The sequence below is a fragment of the Monodelphis domestica genome, chromosome 8 (assembly GCF_027887165.1).
Source record: "Monodelphis domestica isolate mMonDom1 chromosome 8, mMonDom1.pri, whole genome shotgun sequence".
Classification (NCBI taxonomy): Eukaryota; Metazoa; Chordata; class Mammalia; order Didelphimorphia; family Didelphidae; genus Monodelphis; species Monodelphis domestica.
Window position 1 is genome coordinate 2703867 of NC_077234.1, and position 24651 is coordinate 2728517.

The 24651-nt window shown below is 56.2% G+C and overlaps 1 protein-coding gene across 1 annotated transcript; it reads right to left on the reverse strand.

The window, feature by feature from the left end:
* Positions 1–2686: 2686 nt before the first annotated feature.
* LOC100032063 (melanotransferrin) lies at positions 2687–14936 on the reverse strand. The gene is made up of 16 exons (XM_001381128.5): positions 14226–14936; positions 13850–14004; positions 13513–13612; positions 13247–13429; positions 12973–13129; positions 11633–11700; positions 10485–10672; positions 9778–9958; positions 9391–9542; positions 8764–8860; positions 8141–8332; positions 7381–7537; positions 5620–5687; positions 4911–5098; positions 3743–3941; positions 2687–3378 (listed from the first exon to the last, which is right to left on the reverse strand). Exons 1-16 carry the CDS (start codon positions 14770–14772, stop codon positions 3281–3283), a joined length of 2730 nt encoding a protein of 909 aa, XP_001381165.4. The 5' UTR covers positions 14773–14936; the 3' UTR covers positions 2687–3280.
* Between the last annotated feature and the right edge of the window lie 9715 nt (positions 14937–24651).

Here is a 24651-nt window from a genome sequence, read left to right on the forward strand (position 1 = left end):
TTCTACATTGTTTCCCTCTCTGTGTACAATGTTCCCCTGGTTCTGCTCCTTTCACTCCGCATCAGTCCTGGAGGTCGTCCCAGTTCATATAGAAATCAAGCAGTTCATCATTCCTTTGAGCACAATAATATTCCATCCCCAACATATACCACAATTAGTTCAGCCATTCCCCAATTGAAGGGCATCCCCTCATTTTCCAATTTTTGGCCACCACAAAGAGCGCAGCTATGAATATTCTTGTATGAGTCTTTTTCCTTATTATCTCTTTGGGGCACAAACCCAGCAGTGCTATGGCTGGGTCAAAGGGTAGATATTCTTTTGTCGCCCTTTGGGCATAGTTCCAAATTGACCTCCAGAATGGTTGGATCCATTCACCACTCCACCAGCAATGCATTAATGTCCGACTTTGCCACATCCCCTCCAACATTCATTATTTTCCTTTGCTGTCATGTTAGCCAGTCTGTTAGGTGTGAGGGGATATGTAGCATTCCAAGCATATTCACATCTAAGAAATATAAATGATGTATGGGTATTGTGTCATCAGACACATGTTTAAATTCTGATATTTGTGGGCGGACTCTTGACCTAGCCATACTGCCTTTGTTCAAGGCAAACTCATTAACATTTAGCACAGAGTCAAATTCATTTATAAAAGTGGGGGTTGAAGTCAACACACCCAGAAGGTGTCATCATTGCCATCCCATCCAATGTGAATTAACTGTGCTTTGTTAAATATTCATTGAGCACCTCCCAATCCACACTGAAATAAATATGGGAGGAGGTCTGGTCCCCTGGTTCTCTCTCTTGGATTTTTCATTCTCACACTTGATACTTTTAGCCTATTTTCTATCTAGGAACTCTTGTTTCCACATGTTCCATTGCTTCTCACATTTTCCTTTAATTATCTTTCTAAGGAGAATGTCATCAGGGATTCACACCATCCCTTACTAAAAATTGACTTGTCTGTGTCTCTATTTATCACCCATTTTCTCAGACTCCTTGCTCCTTCTCGAGCCCAAACCCACTTAGGAAAATTCTTTTTTATAACAGCTGCTGGGTCTGTTATAGGATACCTTGGAGTTTTGATTTGCATCTCTCTGATTATAAGAGATTTAGAACACTTGTTCATGTGCTTATTAATAGTTTTGATTTCTTTATCTGAAAATTGCCTGTTCATGTCCCTTTTGCCCATTTATCAATTGGAGAATGGCTTGATTTTATGCATACTTGATTTAGCTCTTTGTAAATTTGAGTAATTAGACCTTTGTCTGAGGTTTTTGTTATAAAGATTTTTTCCCAATTTGTTGCTTCCCTTCTCATTTTGTTTGCATTGGTTTTGTTTGTACAAACACTTTTTAAATTTCATGTAATCAAAATTATTGATTTTATATTTTGTGTTTTTTTCTAGCTTTTGCTTGGTTTTAAAGTTTTTCCTTTCCCAAAGGTCTGACAAGTATCCTATTCTGTGTTCGTCTAATTTATTTATAGTTTCCTTCTTTATGTTCAGGTCATTCACCCATTCTGAGTTTATCTTGGTGTAGGGTGTGAGGTGGTGATCCAAACCTAATCTCTCCCACACTGTCTTCCAATTTTCCCAGCACTTTTTATCAAATAGTGGATTTTGGTCCCCAAAGCTGGGGTCTTTCGGTTTGTCATAGACTGTCTTGCTGAGGTCATTTACGCAAAATCTATTCCACTGATCCTCCCCTCTGTCTCTGTATAGCCTGAGATCTGGGTCTGCAACTCCTCCTTCCTTTGTATTATTTTACATGATTTCCCTGGATATTCTTGATCTTTTATCTCCATCCTTCAAGGCCCCTGTGGCCAGCTCCTCTCCCAAGCATAGGGCAGCTCCAGAGCTTATGAACCTGGGTGTGTGATGGCTCAGTTTTCTCCTCTGTGAAATGGGGAGGACCCTCAGCCCACATCCCAGGTGGGGGATGACCCATGGAGCAGAGCTCAGGGAGTCTTAGGGGCAGCCTCAGGCTTGGCAAGGCACACATTCCAGGGGCCCAAAGAGCAGCAATGAAAGCGGCCCCTTGGTGGGCTCTTGGAGATTCCCTGAAGCCTTCCCTTCCTTTAGAGCCAACAGCATGAGTGGGTTCTGGGTGTCACCTGGTTTTCTGCAAGTGTCAGGCTAGCCCCGAGGGCTGCTGGGAACTCGCCCCCCTTTGTGACTGCACAGGAGATGCCAGAGTGTTTGGGGGCCCCAGTGTGGGGGAAGAAGCAGGCCTGGCGACATGCAAGCGCCTTGTGTCTTAGCAGCTTCTTCCCAGGAGGCCCGGCTCTCGGCTCAGCCCCCTGCTCTTCGCAGCCTGTCTGGGTGTGCTGCTGTGCCAGGCTCCCCAGAGGGCATGAAGGCCCCCAGGCTGCCTGTGGCACCCATTCTTGAATGTGGTCCCTTTCCTGATTGGAGACTCGGTTTCTGCTCACCATTTTAGAGGTTCCAAGTTAACACGGGGAAGATGAGCCGGGAAGGCTGGCCATGGGGAGGTTGGGTGTGAGGCTGGATTTGAACCCAGGACCTCCCATCTCTGGGTCCGGCTGTCCATCCAGGAGCCCCCCACTGCCCCCCAGCTGCCCAGCTCTTCTCAGTCCTGCCCTGGCTAGTGTTTGCCACAAGGGGAGGAGGGGAGAGGAGGCCACGGACAACAGGAGAAAGCAGGAAAGCCCAGGCGGCCACAACTCGTGCATCAGCACCATCTTTATTCACACTCCAACCCCATTTACACTGGACACACACATCACCCCAGAGCCGTGGCTAAGACCAGCTCGGACCCCGGGCACTGGGGACCCAAAGCCAGGCAGACTCGCTCTCGGCCCAGCCCAGGAGATGGAAGTGGGACCCCGAAGGAGGCACCCAGGGGTCAGGAAGGAGCCACGCAGCCACATGAGAGAGGACGGCCAGGAGTGCCACCAGCCACGGCCCGCCTCCGTCTGAGAGCCTGCTGGCCTCTCAAGGGCTCTCATCGCTGGGGGGGAGGGGGGGAGGCGAGGCGTGGCCCCCTCCCCATCTGTGAAATGCCCTCGGAGGGGGGAGGGACGAAGAGGTCGGCGGGCCTCAGGGAAGCCTCAGAGGCGAGGCCGCCTGTTCCTGGGCGAGAGAAGGAGAGCTGCAGCCGGGAGGAGAAAGGAAGGGCAGGGCCAGAGCAGGCCCTCTCCGTGGCCAGTGTCAGCCTCCCCGCCCTGACCTGGGGGGCGTCGCCCAAGTCCTCCGTGGCCGGGGAGAGCCCCAGGCGAGCCGGTCGCCTGGCAGTGGGGCGCTGAGCCTCCTTCCCTCTCAAGGGAGCCGGGCCGGGGCAGGGCCGCCCAGGACAGAGCCCAGGGACAGCGGCAGCAGCAGCAGCAACACAGGCAGCCCGGGGGCCCGAGGCCCGGCTAGAGAAGAGACGAGAGATTCAAGGTAACAGCCACCCAGCGCTTGCTGCTCTCGAGGGCAGCCTCCAGGCTGACCCTTTGGGATGGCTGGGGGCCGAAGCCCTTCCTGGGGGGGAGGGGCAGAGGACAAACTGGGCAGGGCTTGGGGATGAGAGGCGGAGCCTGGAGGGCTCCGACTGGGAACATTCGCCTTCCTGAGGTCACCCTCCAAGGTGGGCGAGTGCCGACAGCCCCGGGAGGGCGCCCCAGAGTACGGCCCGCCGCCCCCACTCTTCTGAGGCCCTCCTGCCCGGCCTGAGGTCGGGAAGACCCGGGTTCGAATCTAACCCGGGCCCCGCCCCAGCCCCTCCCCCGCCGCCCTCACCTGCTCCCGAGCACTGCACGGACTGGAGCCCCTCCAGGGAGGCCACGTAGGCGGGGCCCAGCCAGGCCTCGGCGGACGTCTCCCCGCCGACGGGCAGCAGCCGCTCGGTGGAGTCCCTGAAGAGCAGGTCTTGGCCGCGGTAGTCGGACGAGTCAAACATCCGGAAGCCGTTCTTGTTGCTGTCGTTGCCGAATAAGTCCTGGAAGGGTGTCGCTCGCTCAGCCGCGGGTCCTGGGTTCGAGGAGCCGCCGCCGCCCCTGGCCCCGAGGCCCCCCCCCCCAAGGTCCTCCCAGATTCCGGGAGCCCCCATCCTGCCCCCCTCCCGCGGGGTGGCGCCCCGACATTGGGCCTCAGGGGGGCTCCTTCCCTCCCTCCCAGGGTGCTCAGCCCAGTCCTGCCCTTCAGCCCACACGTGGCACAGCCTCTGGGGTGCACCAGGGCCGGCTGGTCCCCCGCAGCCGTCCCCGCGCCTTCTCTCCCCCAGGCTGCCCCCTCAGCCCCCAGGATGGGTCAGGGCAGAGCACGGGGCCTGGAAGCTCTGCTCCTCCCCGCGGCCTGTGCCCGAGCTTGTGGTCCACCGTCTTCCCAGATCTTTTTCAGAACTACGGCTTGTGTGGTCTCTAGGCTTCGCCCAGGGCTGTATTTAGGCCGCTTGGGGCCATTGGCGTGTGCAGAGTCCGTCCTCTGCGCCATCATCGACTGTCCTCCCTGGCTGGGCCACCGGCAAGGCCTCCAGCAGCTCCATCAGGGCTAAATCCACGCCCTTTGTCCCTGCGCTGGCACCTCGCACCCAGCACAAGCGTACAGAGCCCTGAGGCGAGTGACAGGGATGGGGGTGGCTGCCTGCCACATCGTGGCCACAGCTGCCACAGGCACAGAGGGTGCCCCCAGAATCCTGGAGGAGCAATCTTGGGCCCAGAGACCAGATCTGGGGTTCATCCTCCTGGCACTGGTCTCTGAACTCTCAGGCTGGACCTCCATCACGGGTCACTCCCCAGGAAGTGGCCTGAGGGAGGCCCCCCACAGCCTGACGCTGAGCCCCGGCTCCCACGTCGAGACTGTTGTGGTAAGGAGGAAACCCTCCAGCTGGCTGAAGTCGAGGCAGGACTCGAACTCTGGACCCTGGCTGCTTCCCTGGGACCTCCTCCCCTTCCCCGCTCCTCCTCACCTGGGCTTTGTCCAGCAGCCCATACACGGCAAAGACGTTGGTGTCGGGGTGCACCATGACGGCGTGAGCCGGCACCCGGGCCAAGCTGCAGGCCTGGAACTGCGTGACTTCGGCCCGGGCGCCATTGGGACACAGCAATTCGTAGTCCCGGGACTTCAGGCCGACTGCCCAGGCCTCGGGGTTGTGGCCTGCGGAGGGGGGCGGGCAGGGGAGGGGGAGGAAAGTCACCTCGGGAAGGGCCCAGCGCCATGCCCAGCCCCAGCCTTCACCCCGCTCTCCTCCGTGGCAAAGGGGGCTCCCCGGGCAGATCCTGGACCCCCAGAGGGGGGCTACGGCTGCTCCTCTGGCCTCAGAGCCACGCACACCTCAGGCAGGATTCTAGGGCCCAGGAAAGGCCCCCAACAGCCGAGTAAGCTTGGGGGTCTGCAGAGGGGCAGGTGAAAAGAAAGGATCACCCAGAAGGGGTCTTTGGACCCAAACCTCGGATTCCAGAGACCCAGAGCTCACCCTAGACCGAGGAGGATGGATGGGGATGGACCAAGAGAGGCTAGACCCCGGGTGGCCCTTGGTGGGCTCCCCAGAGGCTTGCTGGTGCCCGACCCATATCTTCCCTGTGCCAATGAATCATCCCAGACATCCAAAGATGGGGTCCCCAAAGATCCTGGGGGACTCTGGACCCCCTGCGCACAGCAGCCCCGAGGCCACGTACCATCAGTGTTCTCGAAGACCGTTGAGTGCTTGACAAAGGCCACATCTCCAGCACCCTCAGCTAGGCACCTGGCCAAGACCGAGACAAGAGAATGAGCATAAGCTCCTGGGGGGCGGCAGGGATGGCCTTTCAGTTTTGCCTATGTACCCCAGGTCTAGTCCAGAACCTGACACATGGCAGAGCCCCAGACAGTCCTCACATCCGACCAAAAAATAAGCAAGAAAGAAGGCAAGGAGGTCAACAAAATTTAGAAAGTTTATGATAGACCTCTGGAGAAAACTGAATGGGAACAGAAAGGAATATGCCTTTTCTCAGCAGTACATGACACCTGCACAAAAATTGATCCCACAATAGAGCATAAAAACCTCACCAACAAATGTGGAGAAGCAGAAATATTGAGTGTCTCCTTTTTGACATAGGGCAGCAGAATGACCAAGTTAATTAGAAGCTGAATAATCTTATTCTATAGAATGAGTGAGTCAAAGAACAAATTATGGACACAATCAATAATTTCACTAAAAAGAATGACAGTGAAGAGATGACGTGCCAAAACTTCTGGGATGCAGCCAAAGCAGTGCTTAGGGGAAAATTTATGTCTTTAAATGCTTACATCAATAAAATAAAGAATGAGCAGATCAAAAACTTGGACACACAACTAAAAAAAAAACTAGAAAAAGAGCAAATTAAAAATCCCCAATTAAATATGAAAAATGGAATTATGAAAATCAAAGGAGAGATTAACAAAATTAAAATTAGGAAGACGGTTGAACTAATAGATGAGAAAGGAGCTAGTTTTGTGAACTAAAAATGATAAAATAGATGTCATTGCTTAATTTGATTTAAAAAAGGAAGAAGAAAACAAAAAACAAAGTTGTCAGTATCAAAAATGAACAACATGAATTCACAACCACTGAAGAAGAAATTAAAGGAATTATTAGGATTTATTTTGCCCATCTGACAGTCCAAGAGAAATAGATGAATATTTAAATATGAACCACCCAAATGAATGGAAGATGAAATAAAATATTTCAACAATCCTGTCTCAGAAAAAGAAACTGAACAAACTCTCATCAATGAATTCCCTAAGAAAAAATCGCCAGTGAATTCTACCAAACGTTCAAAGAACAACGAACGCCGATGTTGTATAAACTCTTTGGAAAAGCAAATGATGAAGACATTCTACCAAATTCCTCTTAGGAAAGGAGCAGGAAGGACAGACCAACCTCCTCCCTAAAGAATATCGATGGAAAAGTCTTGAAAAGACACCAATAAGGAGCCTACGGCATCGTATCTCAAGAATCCTACGCCGCTGTCAGGGAGGCAGAGATGGTTCAAAAAAAGAGAACCCCCAGAAACCACGTGGTCCCCTTCCTGGAAAAGCCTGGGACAGAATCCACCACCACCACCACTTCTTTCTAGAGCGCCAGTGCATGATGGACTCAAATGGTTAGTGGCGTCCAGCTAAACCCAGAAGCGAGCACTGTCTGCAATGGGGTAAGCTGGAAGCCTTCTCACTCCGCCCAGGGGCAAAGCCAAGATGCCCCGGCCATGCCCGCTCCAGGAGGGAGAGAAGGAAAAGGGCACGAGGGGCCTGGACGAAGCACAGAGAAGCCCTCTTTGTGGATGACGCGACGGTTTACTTGTGCGGTTCAGTCCGAGAGAGCCAGTGAAAACTCACTGAACTCACAGACGACGTGAGCCGAGGTACGGGCGAGGGAACAATTAGCTGGTACCGGGGAAGCCGCCCGCCGTCTGCAGTACCTGAAGGCCCCACCGTAGCCATAGTAGCGCTCCTGGCTGTTCCCGTGGCATTTGTTCAGGCCGTGGTCATCTCCGATGCAGAGCTCACAGAGCCGGGAGGGGTAGTCTTTGGCATTGTTCACGGGCACACAGCTGGCAGAGAAGAATTCACTCACGGCTGGAAGGGAAGGGGCAGGGGCGAGTGGGTGGGCAGGTCCCCGCACCAAGCACGTTCTTCCTCGTTGGCACAATGGAGTTGGGAGCCTTCCTGGCGGGACCACAGGTCATGGGGCATCGCCTGCCAGGCCGGCTCCATCCCCGTGAGGCCAGGCCTCTAGAGAGGCCCTCAGAGGAATGGCACCACCATCTGATGCCCAGGGGATTGTGCCAGGGCTCAGAACAACAGTCTGGCATGGTGGGCTTTAGGCAGGCCTCCTGCATTGCCTGGCAGAAGTCCCATAGCCCCCACCTGGTGAGTCCATCCACGTCTGCCCTCATGCCCCCCCAGACCTTGCAGCTGCTGGGAAAGGAAGACCCCGAAAGCCATGGAGGGCACAGCAGCACCCCGGAGTCCCCCTGGCACTTGACCTCCCCGCCCCAGGTCTGGCCAGAGGGGTTGAGTCCCTTGTGAGGTGGGGGTCCCCCCCCATTGGGGCTGTGCCAAATGGCCAGAGGAGGCTCCCCCATGAGCGGGGTGGGCAGAAGGGGCACCGGGGAGGGCTGGGCTCGGAGGCAAGGGAGTGGACGGGCCCCCAGGGCGGCCCTCTGTGTGCCCCCTCACCTCGGAGGACGTCGCAGCCCTTGGGCCGGATGAAGCCTCTCTGGACCAGGACCCCGACGGGGATGTCCCAGCCCGACGCCATGCCGTACCCCGAGTGGCAGGAGCGCTTGCCCCGGAGCTCGTCGAGGGTGAACGAGTAGGAGCTGTTCCTCTTCACCAGCGCCACCGCGTAGTACGCGTCCTTGCTGTTGTCTGCGAGGGGCAAAGGGAGGCTGAGCCGAGGAGCTCCGCAAACAGGGTCTCGTCAGGCCCGCGGCAGCGGCAGTCCTGGCAGTTGGTGCGACCCAGGCTGACCAGGCAGGCGGCGAACCGGGGTGGGGGCACGCGGGCACCGCTCGAGAGCCTCTCCCGCTGGACCAGGCGCAGCCCAGGAGAGAGCCGGGGAAGGAGCAGAGGCTCCAGACTTCCCCGGGCCAGTAGAAGTAGGGGATGCCTCTGCCACCGCGAACCACGTGCGGCCCCGAGTCAAAGGGTGCCAACATCCTGGCCTTCGGGGCCCCCCCAGTGGAAGGAGTGAGCTCCCCATCCCCGGAGGTCTCCGAGCAAAGCCTGACGGGGGGCTCCCGAAAGCTCTGGGAGCTCAGCCGGGGCTCGCAGCGAGGGCATGGGGAGGGGCGCCCTACCCGGGTAGCTCTCCCCCGCGGCTGGCACGAGGCCGTATTTCTGCCCGGCCGTGTAGATGTCGCCTCCGCTCAGGGTGATCACGTCAGCCTCCTTGGCCTGGGTGGGCGGGACAGGGAAGAGTGAGGCTCTTCCCTGTCCCGGGGATCCCGGAAGCTGAGGGAGGTGCCTGGGCTTGGCAGGGGCGGGCACCGGCCGAGACTGCGGGGAGGACCAGCCGAGACCTGTGTGGGCCCTCCAGGCCGCTGGGGTCCTTCCTGCCTCCAGGGCTCCTTCTCCCACGGCCAGTCTGAGAGGGCCCTGCTCGGACCCGGGACCGCTGGAGCCAGTGTGGGGTTGGCAGAGTGGCATTTGGGCCCGAGACGATGAGGCCTCCCAGAGGGCACACAGCCAGGGAGAGCCTTTCTGGCACTGTGCGGACAACCACCGTCCTGAGACCCGGCAGCGCTCGCCCGCCGGGCCCCTTCTCGGCACTTTCCTGGGCTGGCCAGTGGGCACCAGCACGCCCACGGGGACCCCCTCAGCTTTCTTCAGTGCCGCAGGAAGTGCCCTCGGACCCTCCTGGGGGAGCTGGCAGGCGTCCTGAGCCCCCTGGGCACCCTGGGGCCCTCCCTCCTGCCCGCGGGCACCTGAATCTGCTCCATGCAGTGTTGGGGGGACTCCCCAGAGACACACTGGATCTCGGGCTTCAGCTGCTTCCGGCTCAAGGCCACCGCCATGTCCCCGCACTTCTGGATCTCCGGCGTGGACAGCACGCACCACCGGAGGTGGCTGGGGAGCCCTGCAGGAATGAGAGCAAAGGCTCCTGGGAAAGGTCTGCCCACGCCTACAGGAGCCCCCGAGGGTGGGCCTTCCCTGTTAGGCCTGGGGGGCCTCAGTACTGGGGGGGCCTGGCACCCCCCTCCATTGGAGCCCTGGAGCATCCTGGGCAGGGGGGCTCCTGGGGGGCCTCAGCACTGGGGGAGGGGCTTGGCACCCCCCTCGCTGGAGCCCCGGAGCATCCTGGGCCTACGCACGGTCGGGGTCGCAGAGCAGGCCCGCCATGGCCTGCAGGTAGTCGGGCCCGAGCCAGGCCTGGTAGGTGCTCGTGGCGATGGGCACCAGCTCGATGGTGGAGTCCTTGAACAGGAGGTTCCTCTGCTGGAAGGCCTCCGACTCAAACATCTGGAAGGGGGCTCCCGCGTGGTTGAACCTCGCCTGGGGGAGGGGCAGAGCGTGCTCTGGGCTGGGGAGGCTCGGGTCAGAGGCGGGGGGAGGGGCAGGGCGTGCTCTGGGCCAGTGGGGACGGTGGGCACTGCCGGGGCCTCGAATGCCAAGCCGGAGGGTTCCCGGGCGGCGGCTTCAGTGCGAGGGGGCTGATGGAGGGAGGGCTGAGGAGGGAGAGGGCCGAGCCTAGAGCCGGGTCATGGAGGTCAAGGCCAGCCCCCCAACTTTGCAGATGAGGAAACGGAGGCAAGGAGGGCTCCGTGGGGTCTGCCCAGAGTGCCCGGACAGAAGGGGGCAGGGAGGGGGGCTCCCGGCCCACCCCGAAGCGTGAGAACTGGGGGGTCAGTGAGGAGAGATCAGCCCCTTGGGGCCCCCCAGTCTCCCCGAGGGTCACTAGTTGTTCCCTTGGTCAGCTGAGGCCTGTGGCCTTGGGCAAGTCCCTCCCCCTCTGCCCCCCCAGGACAAGGGGTGTGGCCGGAAGGGAGCTGGGCGGCCCCCGGGGCGGCCCCCTCCCTACCTGGCCTTCGTTCAGCATGCGGAAGACCAGGTCCCCGTCCGTGTCGGCCCTGACGACCACGGCGTGAGCGGGCACCCGGGCCAGGTGGCAGTGCCGCCACTGGGTGACCGGGGCCCGGCTGCCGTCCCTGCACAGCAGCTGGAAGTCCTGGGACAGCAGCGGCTCCCCCCAGGAGCTCAGGGTTTTCCCTGGGGGAGGAGGAGACCCCCGTCAGAGCCGCCTCCCGGGGGCCCCGTGCCCACAGGGAAGGCGCCATCCTCAGGCTCGGCCCTCTGCCCCCTCGCAGGCCAGATGCCCATCCCCGGGGTGTGGGGCTCGAGGGGGAATTGGGGCCCGGTCTGGGCACAGACCCGCTGTTTCCAGGCTCCTTCCTTGGGTGCCCCCTTTGGCCCCCACGCCCCGGGCTCCTCGTGGGTGCCCGACCCCAGAGAAACAGGGCCGTCCTGCCCTTGAGGATCCGCCAGGCTGGGGTGAGACGCACAGGCTCCGGGGAAGGGCAAGATTTCAGCACGAGGGGCCCCCAAAAGGTCTCTCTCTATGCCCCCTCCTCTGGACTCGACTGCCCTCTCCATGCTTTTGGCTCCGGATCTCGGCATGCAGCCCTGACCTCTCTCGAGCCTCAGTTTCCCCCGCCTGCTTATTGGGCGGCTCTGAAACATTCCAAAACTGAATTCATTCTTTCCCGGAAAGCCTCTCCTCCTCCGAGCTTCCCTGTTTCTCCTGGAGGTGCCAGCTTCCTCTCACGGTGCCCGGGCTCCTCCTCTCCCTCCTGGCCAGTCGCCAACACCTTGCCATCCCCACCACCCTCTCTCCACCCCTGGCCTGCCCTTGTTCCTTGCCTCTGGTCTCCCTGGTGCCAGTCTCTCCCCTCCCCCCTCTGCCCAACCCCCTGTGACCTTCGGCGGCATTTCCCTGCCTCTAGGATGCGATGCCGCCTCCTCAGGCTGGCATGGAAGCCGTTTGCCCTTCGGACCTCCGGGGCGCCCCTTCCCACGCTCTAGGTCCCAGACAAACAGCTGGGCGTGGGATCTCGGCGTGTACGAGGCGGCAGCACCCACGAGCTCTCTGGGGTCCTCGGGGCCCCGGCAGCACCCCTGGGACCCCCTCCTCCTCCTCCAGCCTTGGCACTGGATGGGCCCCTCACCCACCGTCTGTGTTCTCCAGAACTGTGCTGTGCTTCACGAAGGCCACGTCTCCCGCGCCGTCTGCCAGGCATCTGGAAGAGGAAGGAGAGCAGGAGCCCGGCGCCTCGATGCCCGCCCCCGCTGGCCACCTGCAAGGCTTAAGAGCCGGATTCTTGGCCGAGTTCTAGAACGTAGCCGCCAAGTATCGAGGCCGGCGAGGGGCCGCCTGGAGAAGGGAGGAGCGGCCTGGAGCCGCCGCTCCGTTTCCTTCTGGGCCGCGTCGGGGGCACTTGGGGGGCCGGCCTGGACCCAGCGAAGGCAAGCGTGATTCTGGGCATGAAGGCGGTGGCTCCCATCAGGCTGCCGCCAGGCCCTTCCTCACTCATGCCTCCATCTCAGCCTGGTGGGCCGTTCCTGCCCCAGCCCGGACGAAGACAGAGCGCGATCCTCCTGCCTACCTGGGACACGGAGCAGTGCCCAGGCACCCAGGACGACCGCCCTGCTCCGGCCTGCGCTGGACACACTGTCCTGGGCCAAAAGGGAGCAAACGCTGACAGGGACATGCCAAGTCTTACACGTGGGCTCGAGAAATCCAGGAGGCCCCTGGCGACACTCCCACTCTGGATCCCCGTGGCTGCGGCACATGTGGCCGAAGCTCCAAGCCCAGGAAGTTCTCTGAGCCCTGGGCCAGTGCTCTCCCCCCCCCCCCCCATCCGGGGGCCCCAGGCCAGGGGGAGGTGGCCCTTCTGGAGACCAGCTGGCTGGTGCCCAGGAAGAGCAGCTTTTCCGGAGCTGGAGGGGAGGCCCTGGGGGAAGAGGAGGCATCAAGGGGCTTGGAGCAAAGCAGCCCTTCCTGATGGGCCACCCCTCTGGGAAGGCTGCCTGGGGCTGCTGCAGATGGAGCCTGTCCCCCTCCCCTCTGAACGCTGGCTCAGTCTCTCTCTCTCTGTCTCTCTGTCTCTGTCTCTCTGTCTCTCTCTCTGTCTCTCTGTCTCTCTCTCTCTGTCTCTCTCTCCGTCTCTCCCTCCCTCTCTCTCTGTCTCTCTCTCTCTCTCTCTCTCTCTCTCTCTCTCTCTCTCTCTGTCTCTCTCTCTCTCTCCCTCTCTCTCTCTCTCTGTCTCTGTCTCTCTGTCTCTGTCTCTCTCTGTCTCTCTCTCTCTGTCTCTGTCTCTGTCTGTCTCTCTCTCTGTCTCTCTCTCTGTCTCTCTGTCTCTCTGTGTCTCTGTCTCTCTGTCTCTCTCTCTGTCTCTCTCTCTGTCTCTCTGTCTCTGTCTCTCTCTCTCTCTCTCTCCCTCCCCCCCTCTGTCTCTCCGTCTCTGGGTCTGGGGTGTCGCTCCGGCGGCCCCTCCCCCGCTCTTCCTCACCTGAAGGCCCCGCTGTAGTCATAGTACCTCTCCAGGGGGCTCTTGGCACAGCGGCCCTCCCCGGCGGCGTCGCCCCTGCAGAGCCTGCACAGGGAGTCCGCGTAGCCGCTCTCCGCAGCTCCCGGGACGCAGCTGCCCCCGAAGTAGCTGCTGACCGCTGGGGGGAGGAGAGGCGGCTCAGTGGGTGCAGGCCGGAGGGGCCGGGAGAGGCGCAGGCTGGGTGTCCCCCCGCGGGGGAGGGGAGCCTCCCACGGGACCGGCCGGGACGCGTCACCTCTCAGCACGTCGCAGCCCATCACCGCCAGGCGGCCGCTCTCCACCAGGTAGCCGACGGGCACGTTCCAGCCCGCCGTGCGGTTGAGGCCGGTGTGGCACGATCTGGCCCCTCGCAGGTGGTTGATGGTCAGGGAGGAGCCCCTTCGGACCACGGCCACGGCGTAGTAGGAAGTGGCAGCCTCTGGGGGCAGAGCGGGGCGCGGTGAGTGCAGGCGCAGCGGGCCCTCGCTTGGCTCAGGGGCGGGGCCGCCGGCCGCTGCTCACCTTGGTCGTACATCTCGCCCACGACGGGCTTCAGGCCGTGGTACTTCCCGGCCTCGTAGATGGCTCCCCCGTCCAGCGTCACGGCGTCTGCCTTGTTGACCTGTGGAGAGCCTCGTGGGTGGGGTCCGGGCCGCGCCGTGGCTCCCCCCGACCCCCCCCCCCCACCTCCCCTGAAGGCCCTTCACAGCGGAGGTCACTGAAGCCCAAGACCGGGGAGGAGCTGGGTCAGGATTCGAATCCAGATCCCCGGCTTCCCGGGGGGGGGGGGGCTAGAAACGCCTGGCGGAGAGCTGGAGGCCGCTCCCCCTCGGAAGGAGCCCAGCGGCGGGAGGCTCACCTCGATGAGGTGGATGCAGGGCTCAGACGGGGTCTCCTGGACACAGCCGAGGGCCGGGCGGATGCCAGCCTCCTTGAAGGCCTCTGCCATGGCCAGACACTTCTGCTGCTCCGGGTCCGAGACGGTGCACCACCTGAGCTCGCTCATGGCCAGGGCTGTGGGGGGACAGGTGGGCCCCTGCTGCAGTGAAGGGGCAGAAAGCCCTGCTCCATCCCCCCCTCCTATGTGCCGGGCCAAAGTGCCGCCTCCTCCAGGAAGCCCTGCTGCTTGCCCTTCCCCGCTCCCCTTTCTCGCTATCCCAGAGCTAGGGGGCGCGGCGGGGAGCCGCAAAACGGTGCCCGGGGCTGCCCGTCTGGGCCGGGAGGGGCTCACTGACCTGCCTGGAAGGAGAGGAGCAGCCCCACGACGTGGCCCAGAGTCCTCATGCTGCCTCCCGCCGGCGTCTGGCTCCTCAGGGCGACCTTCGCACTTAAGAGCCCGGCAGACCCCTCCCCGCGAGGAGGGAAGAGGGCGGACGGGGCTGCCCCCAGCCCGCCTCCCTGCCCGCCCGGCGGTCGGCCGGCTGGACTCTGGCACCACCTGCTGGTACCGAACGGACGGAGCGCTGGAGCCCCGGACGGGATCCTCTGGGTTCCGATCTGGCGGGCCCCGCCCTCCCTCTCACTCAATAACCTTCCGGGGCTCCCGGCTCCCTCCAGCATCCATGCAATCCCGGCTGGCTGTCTCCATCTCCAGACTCCAGGCATTTGTACCGGCAGCCCCCGTCCCTCCCGACTCCTCTCAAACCTCTCCTTCGGCCAGGAGTCTCCCAAACCCCGAGATCGCCTGCCCGCCCTCAGGGCACAGAGTAGGGGCTTCATCAGTGCCAGTCGACTTGCCCCGGGCTGGCTGTTGCGCAGGCGCCAAGACTCTCCTCTCCCCATTCCGTTTTCTCCGGTGGGTCTCCTCTGCAGGATCAAATCGAACCTTTGCCAACGTCCCCTCCTCTCTGACTTCTGCCCCGTTCATTTGGGACTAGCCGGGAAGGCTGAGGGCCTCCGCTAGCACAGTTTGCGCCTGGCTCCTCCGGAAGCTCATTGAATCCTCCCTGACCACCCCGGGCCGTTCCATTGGCCGTCCCTGGCTGGGGCCTTTGGCCATCTCGGCCTGCTGAGATCCTGGTCGCTACTCCTGCTTTTCTGAACTGCAGCAGAAGCAGGAGAGACCCTGCTGCAGCCTGTCTCACTCCGTGTGCGCCCCTGCCTCTACACACAGATTGGAGGACTCTGCCATTCTCTTCCATTTTAGGAATGAGTTCCTGCCATTTACATTCACAGTTTTGCTTACCATCTGTGTATTCCCCTCCATCCTGTTTCCCCCCTTTATCCTGTTTGTCCCTCCTCCTAAGAGTTTTTGCTTTTTAAATCATTTAATTTAGTGAATTCATTGAGAATATTTCCCATGGTTCCATGATTCATGCTCTTTCCCTCCCCCTCCCATAACCAAGGAGCAGTTCCACTAGCTTTTACATGTGTCCTTTGAGAAAGGGTTTTTGCTTTAAGCCCTCCCCCCTCCCATCTTATTCCCCTCCTACTTCTCTTGAGGTTAGGATAGGATTCGATACCTCAATGACTATGATTGGCATTCCCTCTTGGAGCCAGTTATGATGAGAGCAAGGTTTAAGCGGTGCCTCAGCCTCCCCTCCACTGTAACAATCTTTCTCATTTAGGTTATACACCACCCCATTTCACATCTCTCTTCCCTTCCTGTCAGTTCAATCCTCTTTTTCACCTCTTGAATTGGTGGTTGTGGTTTGTTTTGTTTTGTTTTTGCCCGTCTTGTCATCCCAGACAGCTAATTCCCACAACCTCTGCCTCTGTGCCCTCCTTTTACCTGCTCTGATGAGAAAAATTTAAGGGCTACTAGCAGCAATGCAACGACCTAGGACCATCCGGAGGAACTTACGAGAAAGATGCTCTCCACGTCCAGAGGAAGAACTGTGGGAGCGGAAACAGAAGGAAAACAGCTGCTTGATCACATGGGTGGAGGGGCTAGGACTGGGGATGCTGGCTGTAAACGATCACCCAGTGCAACTATCAATAACATGGAAATGGGTCTGGATCAATGACACAAGCAAGACCCAGTGGAACTGTGTGGTGGGCTACAGGAGGGCGGTGGGAGGAGGGAAGGGAAAGCACATGGATCTTGGAACCAGGGAAAACGATTTTAAATTGACTAATTAAATAAATTCACCTAAAATCGCATAGCAATGTATGAACATACTTTTGCAATAAAAAATTTAAGTTACAAATATTGTCTTTTCCCAGAAGGAGGAATAGAGAAAGCTTGAATTGACTGAATCCCTTACAGTTTTTCTTTCCTGTTTACCTTGTTATGCTTCTCTTGAGCTTTCTATTCAGACCCCACATTTTTTGTTTAGGTCTGGTCTTTTCAATGGGAATTCTTGGAAATCGTCTATTTTATTAAATGACCCCCCCCGCTCCCCCCCCCCCCCGAAAGAATAGGCTCAGTTTTGTTGAGTAAATGATTCTGCGGTTGTCAACCTAGTTCATTTACCTTACTCTAATTTCATATCCAAAGTCTTTTGATCCTCTAATGTAGAAGCTGCTAAGTCCTGTGTAATTCTGACTGTGACTCCATGATATGTGAATTATTTCTTTCTGGCTACTTGTAGTATTTTCTCCTTGTCTTGGAGCTCTTGAATTGGCTATAATATTCCTGGGAGCTGTCATTTGGGGATTGATTTCAGGAGGTAATTGGTGGATTCTTTTAATTTCTATTTTAACCTCTTGTTAAAGAATAGCAGGGCAGTTTTCTTGATAATTTCTCATAATAATAATGATGTCTTTCAGATAGTCCAATAATTCTTAGATTGCCTCTCCTAGATCTATTTTCTAGGTCAGTTGTTTTTTCTTTTCAATGAGATATTTCATATTTTCTTCCATTTTTTCCTTCTTTTGATTTTGTTTTATTGTTTCTTTATGGTTTATGAAGTCATTACCTTTGATTTGCCCAGGTCTCATTTTTAAGGGATTATTTTCTTCCTTGAATTTCCCCCATAAACTTCCTTTTTTTTTTTTAAACCCTTACTTTCTGTCTTGGAATCAATACTGTGTATTGGTTCCAAGGCAGAAGAGGTAAGGGCTAGGCACTGGGGGTTAAGTGACTTGCCCAGGGTCACACAGCTGGGAAGTGTCTGAGGTCAGATCTGAACCTAGGACCTCCCATCTCTAGGCCTGGCTCTCAATCCACTGAGCTACGCAGCTTCCCCCTAAACTTCCTTTTCGATTTGCCCAATTCTGCTATTATTTTCTTCTTGCATTACTTTCATTTCTCTTCCCCATTTCCCCTGTACCTCTTTTATTTGATTTTTAATGCCCTTTTGAGCTCTTCCAGAGCCTGAGACTAATTACCAATTTTATATGAAGTTTTGGGTATGGCTGCTTTGCCTTCATTGTCTGCTTTTGAGTTGGTGCCTTGCTCTTTATCTCCATAATAATTTTTTATGGTTAGGTATCTTTTTTTGTTTGTTTGTTTTGCTGTTTGCTTATTTTCCCGGCCCCCCTTAAAAAAAAAAAAAAAGCTTTTACTTATATCGTAAAGGTGGGTTCTGTTCTCAAGGTAGAGAGGGCACTCTTAAACTTTAGGTTTTCCTTGTTGCTACCCTCAACCCTTATTCTGGGTTTCTGGAAGTTTCAGTTCTTCCAAGATGCTATAATGGTCTGTGGGCTGGGAACTCTGAAAGCACCTCCCACTGCTGACTTGGTCTCCTCTAGGGACTGCTTATGGCTTGAAGAGCTCAGGGCTGCACCCCAAGTCTGGGCAGGGGCTCTGGGACTTCAGTGCAGGCTTCAGCAGGCCTCCAGGCCTCCCTGAGGCTTGGGTGGGCCAGACGCACCATGGACTGCCTTGTGCTAGGGTTTCGGTCTTCACTGCAGGCTTGAGCAGGGGTTACCAGCTCTATGCTCTGTGGACTGCCCTGTGATTGCGCTTAGAGCCTCACTGCAGGTTAGTGCTAGAGATTAGGACCTCACTTCAGGAATGCACTAGGGCCTGGATCTTCAAGGGGTTCTGTTGGTTTAGGCAGGGTCTTGGGGCCTCAGAGTTGGCTTGGGTCCAGGGTGAGAGCCTGGAGCAGTAGGTGGGGGTGGGGGGCCTGCGCACAGCTTGATGTTGGCTTGTGCCGGTACTCCTGGCTGCTCTCTCCTCTTGCCCCAGTGAAATGGTCCCTCTCTCCCTAGTTTTCAAGTTGTTTTCTCTGGGAAATGACTTCATGCCGTCCCCTTGTTGGCTCTGTCCCTCCGGTATTCATTTCGAGTCATTCTCTTAAGGTTGGTTAGAGAGCTTTCGGAGCTGCTACTCCGCCATCTTGGCTTTGCCCTCTCAAGTCTCTTTGTGAGGGGGCTGGGCAGAAATGGACCTTCTGAAGGCACGTGGGGGCGACTGGCCTGCCTCTCCTCTAGGGTCTTAGCCTCCGTGGCTTCCTCTCTGTTCCCTTGGGGTTCCTGGTACCCATCTCTGTGCAGGCAACTCACCCCTTCCACGTCCCAGGACCAACCGTCTTTTTGGCATTTCCAGCTGGATGTCCCGATCCCACCTCAAACCCTGCCGGCTGCTGAGGGCTCGTCCACCCTCCCACCTCCAGGTCGGCTCTGCTCACCCCCCAGTGAATCTGCTGCCAGGGCCAATCGGTGCTGTTTAAAAACAAGTGACAAACGAATACAAATAGAGGAAGGACCCAGCTCCTGGAGGACGGTCCGTGTGGCCGATTGCTTCCAGCCTGGGCTTTTCTCCTCCCCTGCAACCTTGCCCTGTCCTCCCCCGTGGCCAAGAGCCCCAGACTCACTCCAGTGAGGCGCCAGGTCTCCAAGCGGGCCCGAAAGTGGGTCCACGTTAACTAGTCCCAGGCAAGGGGTTGGCTGGCAAACGGACGTCCTGGCTCTCCCTAGACACCAGCTAAGAAGGGTTTCTACATCTATAAACGGTTGGAAAAGGCACGAGAATGATTCCTGCGGTAATTCCAATTTCACAGCCAGCCGCACCCATCTGCTGGGCGCCACCGTGGCAGAGCTGGGAAGCGGGACCGGGCCTTCTGCCTGGGCACATTGCAGCTTCCCAGGCGCCCCTCGCCTCGCTCTGCCCACCCCAGCATTGTCCTTGCGACATAAGAAGGGAGTTGTTGAGCTCAAGCCTGAAATCCTTCCGAATCTCCTTCCAGCTGTGGTGGGCTGGCTTTGGGAAGTAGCTCTCGCCAGACTCACCGATTCCCCTTCAGAGAGGAGCTTCTTGGAGACACACAGACTCTGGTCAAGACTGCCAGGAGTCCCGTCAGGTCTCCGGCAAAGGCTGGGAGGAGGAGAATGCGTTCGTGCCCCAGATTCACAGCAGATGGAGTTCCCCAGCTTGAATTTTGGGGGCCTTGGCGAAAGCACAATGTACAGGCTGGATCAGGAATCCGTTTCCTCCTCAGCCTCTGCTGGAAGTTATTCATCTCCATTGTCACAACTCAGGGAGATGGGAACCGATTGGTAGACCCTCCTTCCAAGCCTGAAGCCCACACAATCAGGGCCTGAGCTCGTGGTTGGCAGCACCCGTCCATGTGAAAAGAGCTTCACAGGACATGGAATCATGCCCACAGATGAACCGATCTGGATGATCTAGGACCCTAATAGCAGCCCAATTAGGGGAGCGCCATCCCCTGCCCTACGCCTAGATAACAGAGCCATTTTTATTATAGTTATATTATTCTCTTGAACTCCAACAACAAGAAGTTGTGGGCACTTATCGTCTCTCCCGATACAGCAGTGCCCATGTAATAGCCTTCATTTTGCTCCTCGGTCCACAGATTTGCTCTCCGGCCCTTTCAGAAGAATGTCTGATGTCCCCTGCCCTAGGGTGAAGGAAGGAAAAAGGCCTCCCTGGGGGGCTCTAGTGCCAAGATCCCCAACAACCAACTCTTCCGTGTTAAGTGAAAGTCACATCCCGAATACAATTTCCCCTTGTGGGCTCCTGCCCTTTGGAAGGATGCTCCGCTTCAGACCAGAGACTGGCTCAGGGAGTGCCAATAAATTTCTGGGTGAGTGAGGTCCCTCAGAACTGCTATGACGTGTCTCTTGGGAAGCCCGCCTTTGCCTTTCCAAAGCTCACTGTAACCATTAGGTGACACTGCCTGGTCCCAAGGGGCCAGTGAGAGCTGACATTTCTATTGCACCTGCCAGTTTTACAAAGTGTTTTATGATCACAGAACCCCAAGACAGTCCGGAGATGAGGCAGACTCTGCAGGTATTCCCATCTGCACTTCACAGATGAGGAAACTGAGTTTTGAATTACTCTTTGTGTCAGAGATGGAACTTGAACCCAGTTCTTCTTGACTCCAAGTCTGGGTGCTCCTCAAAGAGACCAGGGGGAGCTGGGGTACACCTCATGGGGGAGCAGACAGTATTATGTGCAGGAGGGGCTGCAGAAGCCATGGTAGATGCCATGCCATGGGCAGGGTCCCACAGCTAGGGAGGGTCTGAGGTCAGATTTGGCCTTGGGGGAGGTTGGGCATGGGAAAGCTGAGCAGGTGCTGCTGGATGGATTCATTTAGTTGGTCAGTAAACATTTACTAAGCATTGTGCTTAATATGTGCCAGGCATTGTGCACTGGGATTCTTAGCCCTTTCCACTGCACCCCTCTTGCCATAGTCCTGGTTCTCACCATTCTTCTCGGAATCTCTCTCCTTCCTCTCCCCCCCCCCCCGACTTTCCACCTATCTCTTCATCCATTCATCTGTCTTCCCCCCTTTTTATTTAATTAATTTAGAATATTTCTCCATGGTTCCGTGATTTCTGATTTTTCCCTCCCCCTCCCAGAGCCCAGGAGCATTTCTGCTGGGTCTTACATGTATCACTGTTCAAAACCCATTTCCATGTTATTCATATTTGCAATAGTGATCAGTCAACATCCCAAATCCTATCCCCATCGAATCATGTTTTCCTTCTCTGTCTGCTCCCACAGTTCTTTCTCTGGATGCAGATACTTTCTTTCTCATAAATCCCTCAGATTGTCCTGGGTCAGTGCATTGTTGCTAGTAGAGAAGTCAGTTACATTTGATCGTGCTACAATGTATCCGTCTCTGTACAATGTTCTCCTGGTTCTGCTCCTCTCACTCTGCATCAGTTCATGGAGGTCTTTTACATGGAATTCTGTCTGTCTCTCTTTATCTACCCATCTCTATCTTTCACAGCATGGAACAACTCATCCCAGCAGCGAATTCTTCCTGGAATGAGGGCAGCCTAGCTGTCTGCCCTGAGAGAAGCCTTAACCCAAACTTCTGAGCCTCTGAGCCTCCAGGCACTGCAGATTCCACACCTGGGACACATACACAGACTTGGACCCTGACATGTACACACACAGGGTGGGAGTGGGGCCCAGCAAGAGCAGATAGAGAGCTGGGCAAGGAGCACACCCACCAGTCCACAGTACAACCATGGAGCCAGCCAGCTTTTACTGGTGTATTTACAGGGATGATGAATTCACTACCTTCTGGGGCAGCCCACTGGCCTGTATTCATTTTAATGTTTTCTGTTCATCAGACACTTCCAGCTATTTGGATTTTTCCTGATTTTGGAGATTGAATCCCTCCAGTCCCTGAGGGCAGGGATCTTCCCCTACTCTGTCTTCTCTCTGCCCCAAGTGTCTCCCCTACCTTGGAACTATCTCGACACCTTTCCCCATCCTCCTCTGCCTGGGGATGCCCTTGGCTTCCCAACACCCATCCTTCTAAATGCTGTTGTGGCCCCTGAACTGAACCTCAAGCTGGGATCTACTCAGGCCACAAGGATCGGTTGGAGGAATGGGAGCCAGGAGTGTTTGGCTTAGAGAAAATGAGAGCAGTCTTTAGGTGCCCGAATGTCCATGGGGAAAGGGGATTGAATTGGCTCAGCTTGGCTGCTGAGGGCAGGAGGGCTCCGAGGAGAAGCTAGGAAGAGGGAAATTTAGACTTGGTCTAAGGCAGAGATGGTGAACCTTTTAGAGACTTGAGTGCTGTGCTGTGCTGTGCCACCCCCTCCCCTTGCCTTACCCCACACAGGAGGGAAAAATTGTATCCCATTGGGCTGCTGGGCAGAGGGGTGGGCAATGTGAAAAAAATGTCATCAGGCACATCGGGGAGGGGGAGAACAGTTGTTCCTGAGTCTCTCTGCTTTCTAGTAATGAACTCTGGTGGGGGACAGTGCATATGCTGTCTTTGGCACACATGCCATAGGATCGCCATCACAGATGTAAGGAATGTTTGACCACCAGTGTGAGCTGCCCTGAAGGGAGGAAGGCTAGTTTCTGGCCATGGAGGGTGGGGCACCCCCCCTTCAGATGTCTTCAAGAAAACATCGGTGTCTCGTCCAAGGTGTGGTGGAGACGATTCCCTGGGGTGGAGATCATCCAGGCTCAGCTGGCCTCCCTTTATGAGGGCAGGGAGATGATTTTGGAGGTGACTACTGGTCCTGTTTGCCAAGGCATAAATAATGAAAAGCTAAAGTGGAATTCCCCCTGACCAATGGGAATATCATCTTATCCCTCCATGAATGGAGGAGATTGTTTCCTCCGAATTAGTGTCTTTTAGGAGGTGGCACCAGCAGTTCTCGTTAGTGCCGTTTGGACTCATAAATGCTGCCTGACATTCGGTTTTTTAATTTTCTTTTTGTTGAGATGTTTTACTTGTCCTTTATGTGTACTCCAGTAAGTTTTCCCAAGTTACATGATCCATATTCCCACCCCTGGGAGCTGGCAAAGAATTCACTCAGGTTTCCACAGGCGTCACCACACGAAACAGATTTCCACACCGGTCATTGTTGTAAGAGAACAAGCCCAGGAAACCCAATATACTCGAGTGGGCAATGGCCTGCTCTTGCTTGCATTCGGCCTCCACCAGTTCCCTCTAGAGGGGAGGGCATTCTCCGAGTGCCATCCCACAAGAGGCCATCAGTGGCTTGATTTTCATTCGTGTATTTTGTGGAAAGAGGAGAGAACATGTCATTGGTGCACAGAAATCTAGGGATGGGCCACAGTTAGCCAGGCTCCCGTGGTCACCATCTTCCTTGTCCACAGTTGGCACATCCCAGCTTTTCCTGCAGTGGCTATGGCAGCCCTAACGACACTTGCAGGAGCCCACACGGGTATGGCTTTACTCATGCAATCACTGTTGGAGTCTGCTAGTGACAAGTAGATGCCAGGGAGGCAGTTCTCACAAAAGGATGGGTTGGAGGAGGCAGCTAGGGGGCTCAGTGGATTGAGAGCCAGTTCTAGGGATGGGAGGTCCTGGGTTAAAAACTGGCTTCAGACTCTCGTGACCGCCTAGCCTTTATTGCCTCTTAAAGGCATTCTAATCGGCAAACTCAAGCCCCTAAGTTAGGCCTGGCAGAGACTAGCCCTTCTGATACCAAAGCTCAGACCCCCTGGCTTGGGAACATGGTGGGAGCAGCACTTCTCTAGCCCAGGATGCTCCTTCTTTTACCAGGGTGCCACATTGGGCTTCTAGTCCACTAACACTTGTAGACCTTTTGGACAAGGCCTACCGCTCAGCTGTGCCCCTCCCATCTGGGTGCTGGAAAGTTCTTTGTCTGTGTGCTGGGAGCTGTCAGGCCATGATGTCTTGACATGGTCACACGTGGAACTCAGGAGGTCACAAAGTGGCTCCTTGGCAGGATGGAATCACCCACTCGGCCCCTCTGTGCGACTTCTCTCATCAACATCCCTTACTAATGGAATTGATATGATTATTGTTCTCTCCCTAGTCCCAGGAGGAATAAGAGCAAAACACTTGCACACTATTTCCCCATAATATCACCAAAAGATCACTCACAAATCCAAATCCAAAAGACTACCACGGGTTAACTTTTGCTTAGGTATATAATTCCTAACAAAAGCCGTGCCCAGAAATCCCCTACTCCCATGCACAGAAACAAATTCTCATCATGCCTCAGTGACTTGATTTACTGACCAAAGCCCATCTTGGAAAACTCCATAAATGATGAGTCTAATATTAAATCTGAATTATGTTTCCAGCACCCCTTTGATCTCTCCACTGGACTACCATGATTATTAATTGTCTCTAGAGTTTGATTATCTATTTTTACTAAAGGTAACAAGTGATTTACCTTGTCTGTAAGCTCAAGCTCCTCATAGGTTAATGAGAAAATTAAGCCACCTGTGACGAAATCATTTACCCTGTGTAAAACCTTTGTGTATCCTCTCAGAATCAATAATTACAATATAAGCGTATAGAATGATCACAGAATGTTAATCAACCAATTTGTCAAAAGTTAACAGGTCACCCAATTATTTGCTTTTGAACATGTATGCTGAATAATGTAGCTGTGTGCCAAGAAAATGGGTATAAAAATAAAAACCAAACCTGGGCCAGGTGAAGCGGCCACTCCAAGCAGAGCTATGTTCCATCATTGATTTTCCACCTAGGCCGCTCCACCTGCCGAGGACCCCTGGAGCTGTGAGCAGGGCTCGACCTGAGCTCTCGGCATCCGTGGAAAGCCACAGCTCTGAGAACTGCAGCTCCAGTCCCTTCGCAGGGGCAGGTATCTCGATCGGGAATCGTCCCCGACTTCGGCTGGGCTTGCGCCAGCCTCTTCTCAAGAGGAACGCCTTCACTCCGCTCTCAGCAGATGCTCTGGCTGGCTATCTGTCCACAGGACTGGTGGGAGAAAAGCCTTTTGCTGTGTCTCTGGGCTTTCTTGTGGCCTCCCCGAGGGTCAGCTTCGAATGGAATCCACCAAATTTCTGGTGTCAGAAGTGAGATTCCTGGCGTG

Coding starts and splice junctions, on each gene's coding strand:
- LOC100032063 (XM_001381128.5), bottom strand. CDS start 14,772: ATGGGGAGAGGAGAGTCTTGGCGCCTGCGCAACAGCCAGCCCGGGGCA. Junction 8,333..8,763: donor CGCGGGGGAGAGCTACCCGG/GTAGGGCGCCCC, acceptor TGCCCCTCGCAG/ACAACAGCAAGGACGCGTAC. Junction 3,942..4,910: donor GGCTGCTGGACAAAGCCCAG/GTGAGGAGGAGC, acceptor ACACCCTTCCAG/GACTTATTCGGCAACGACAG.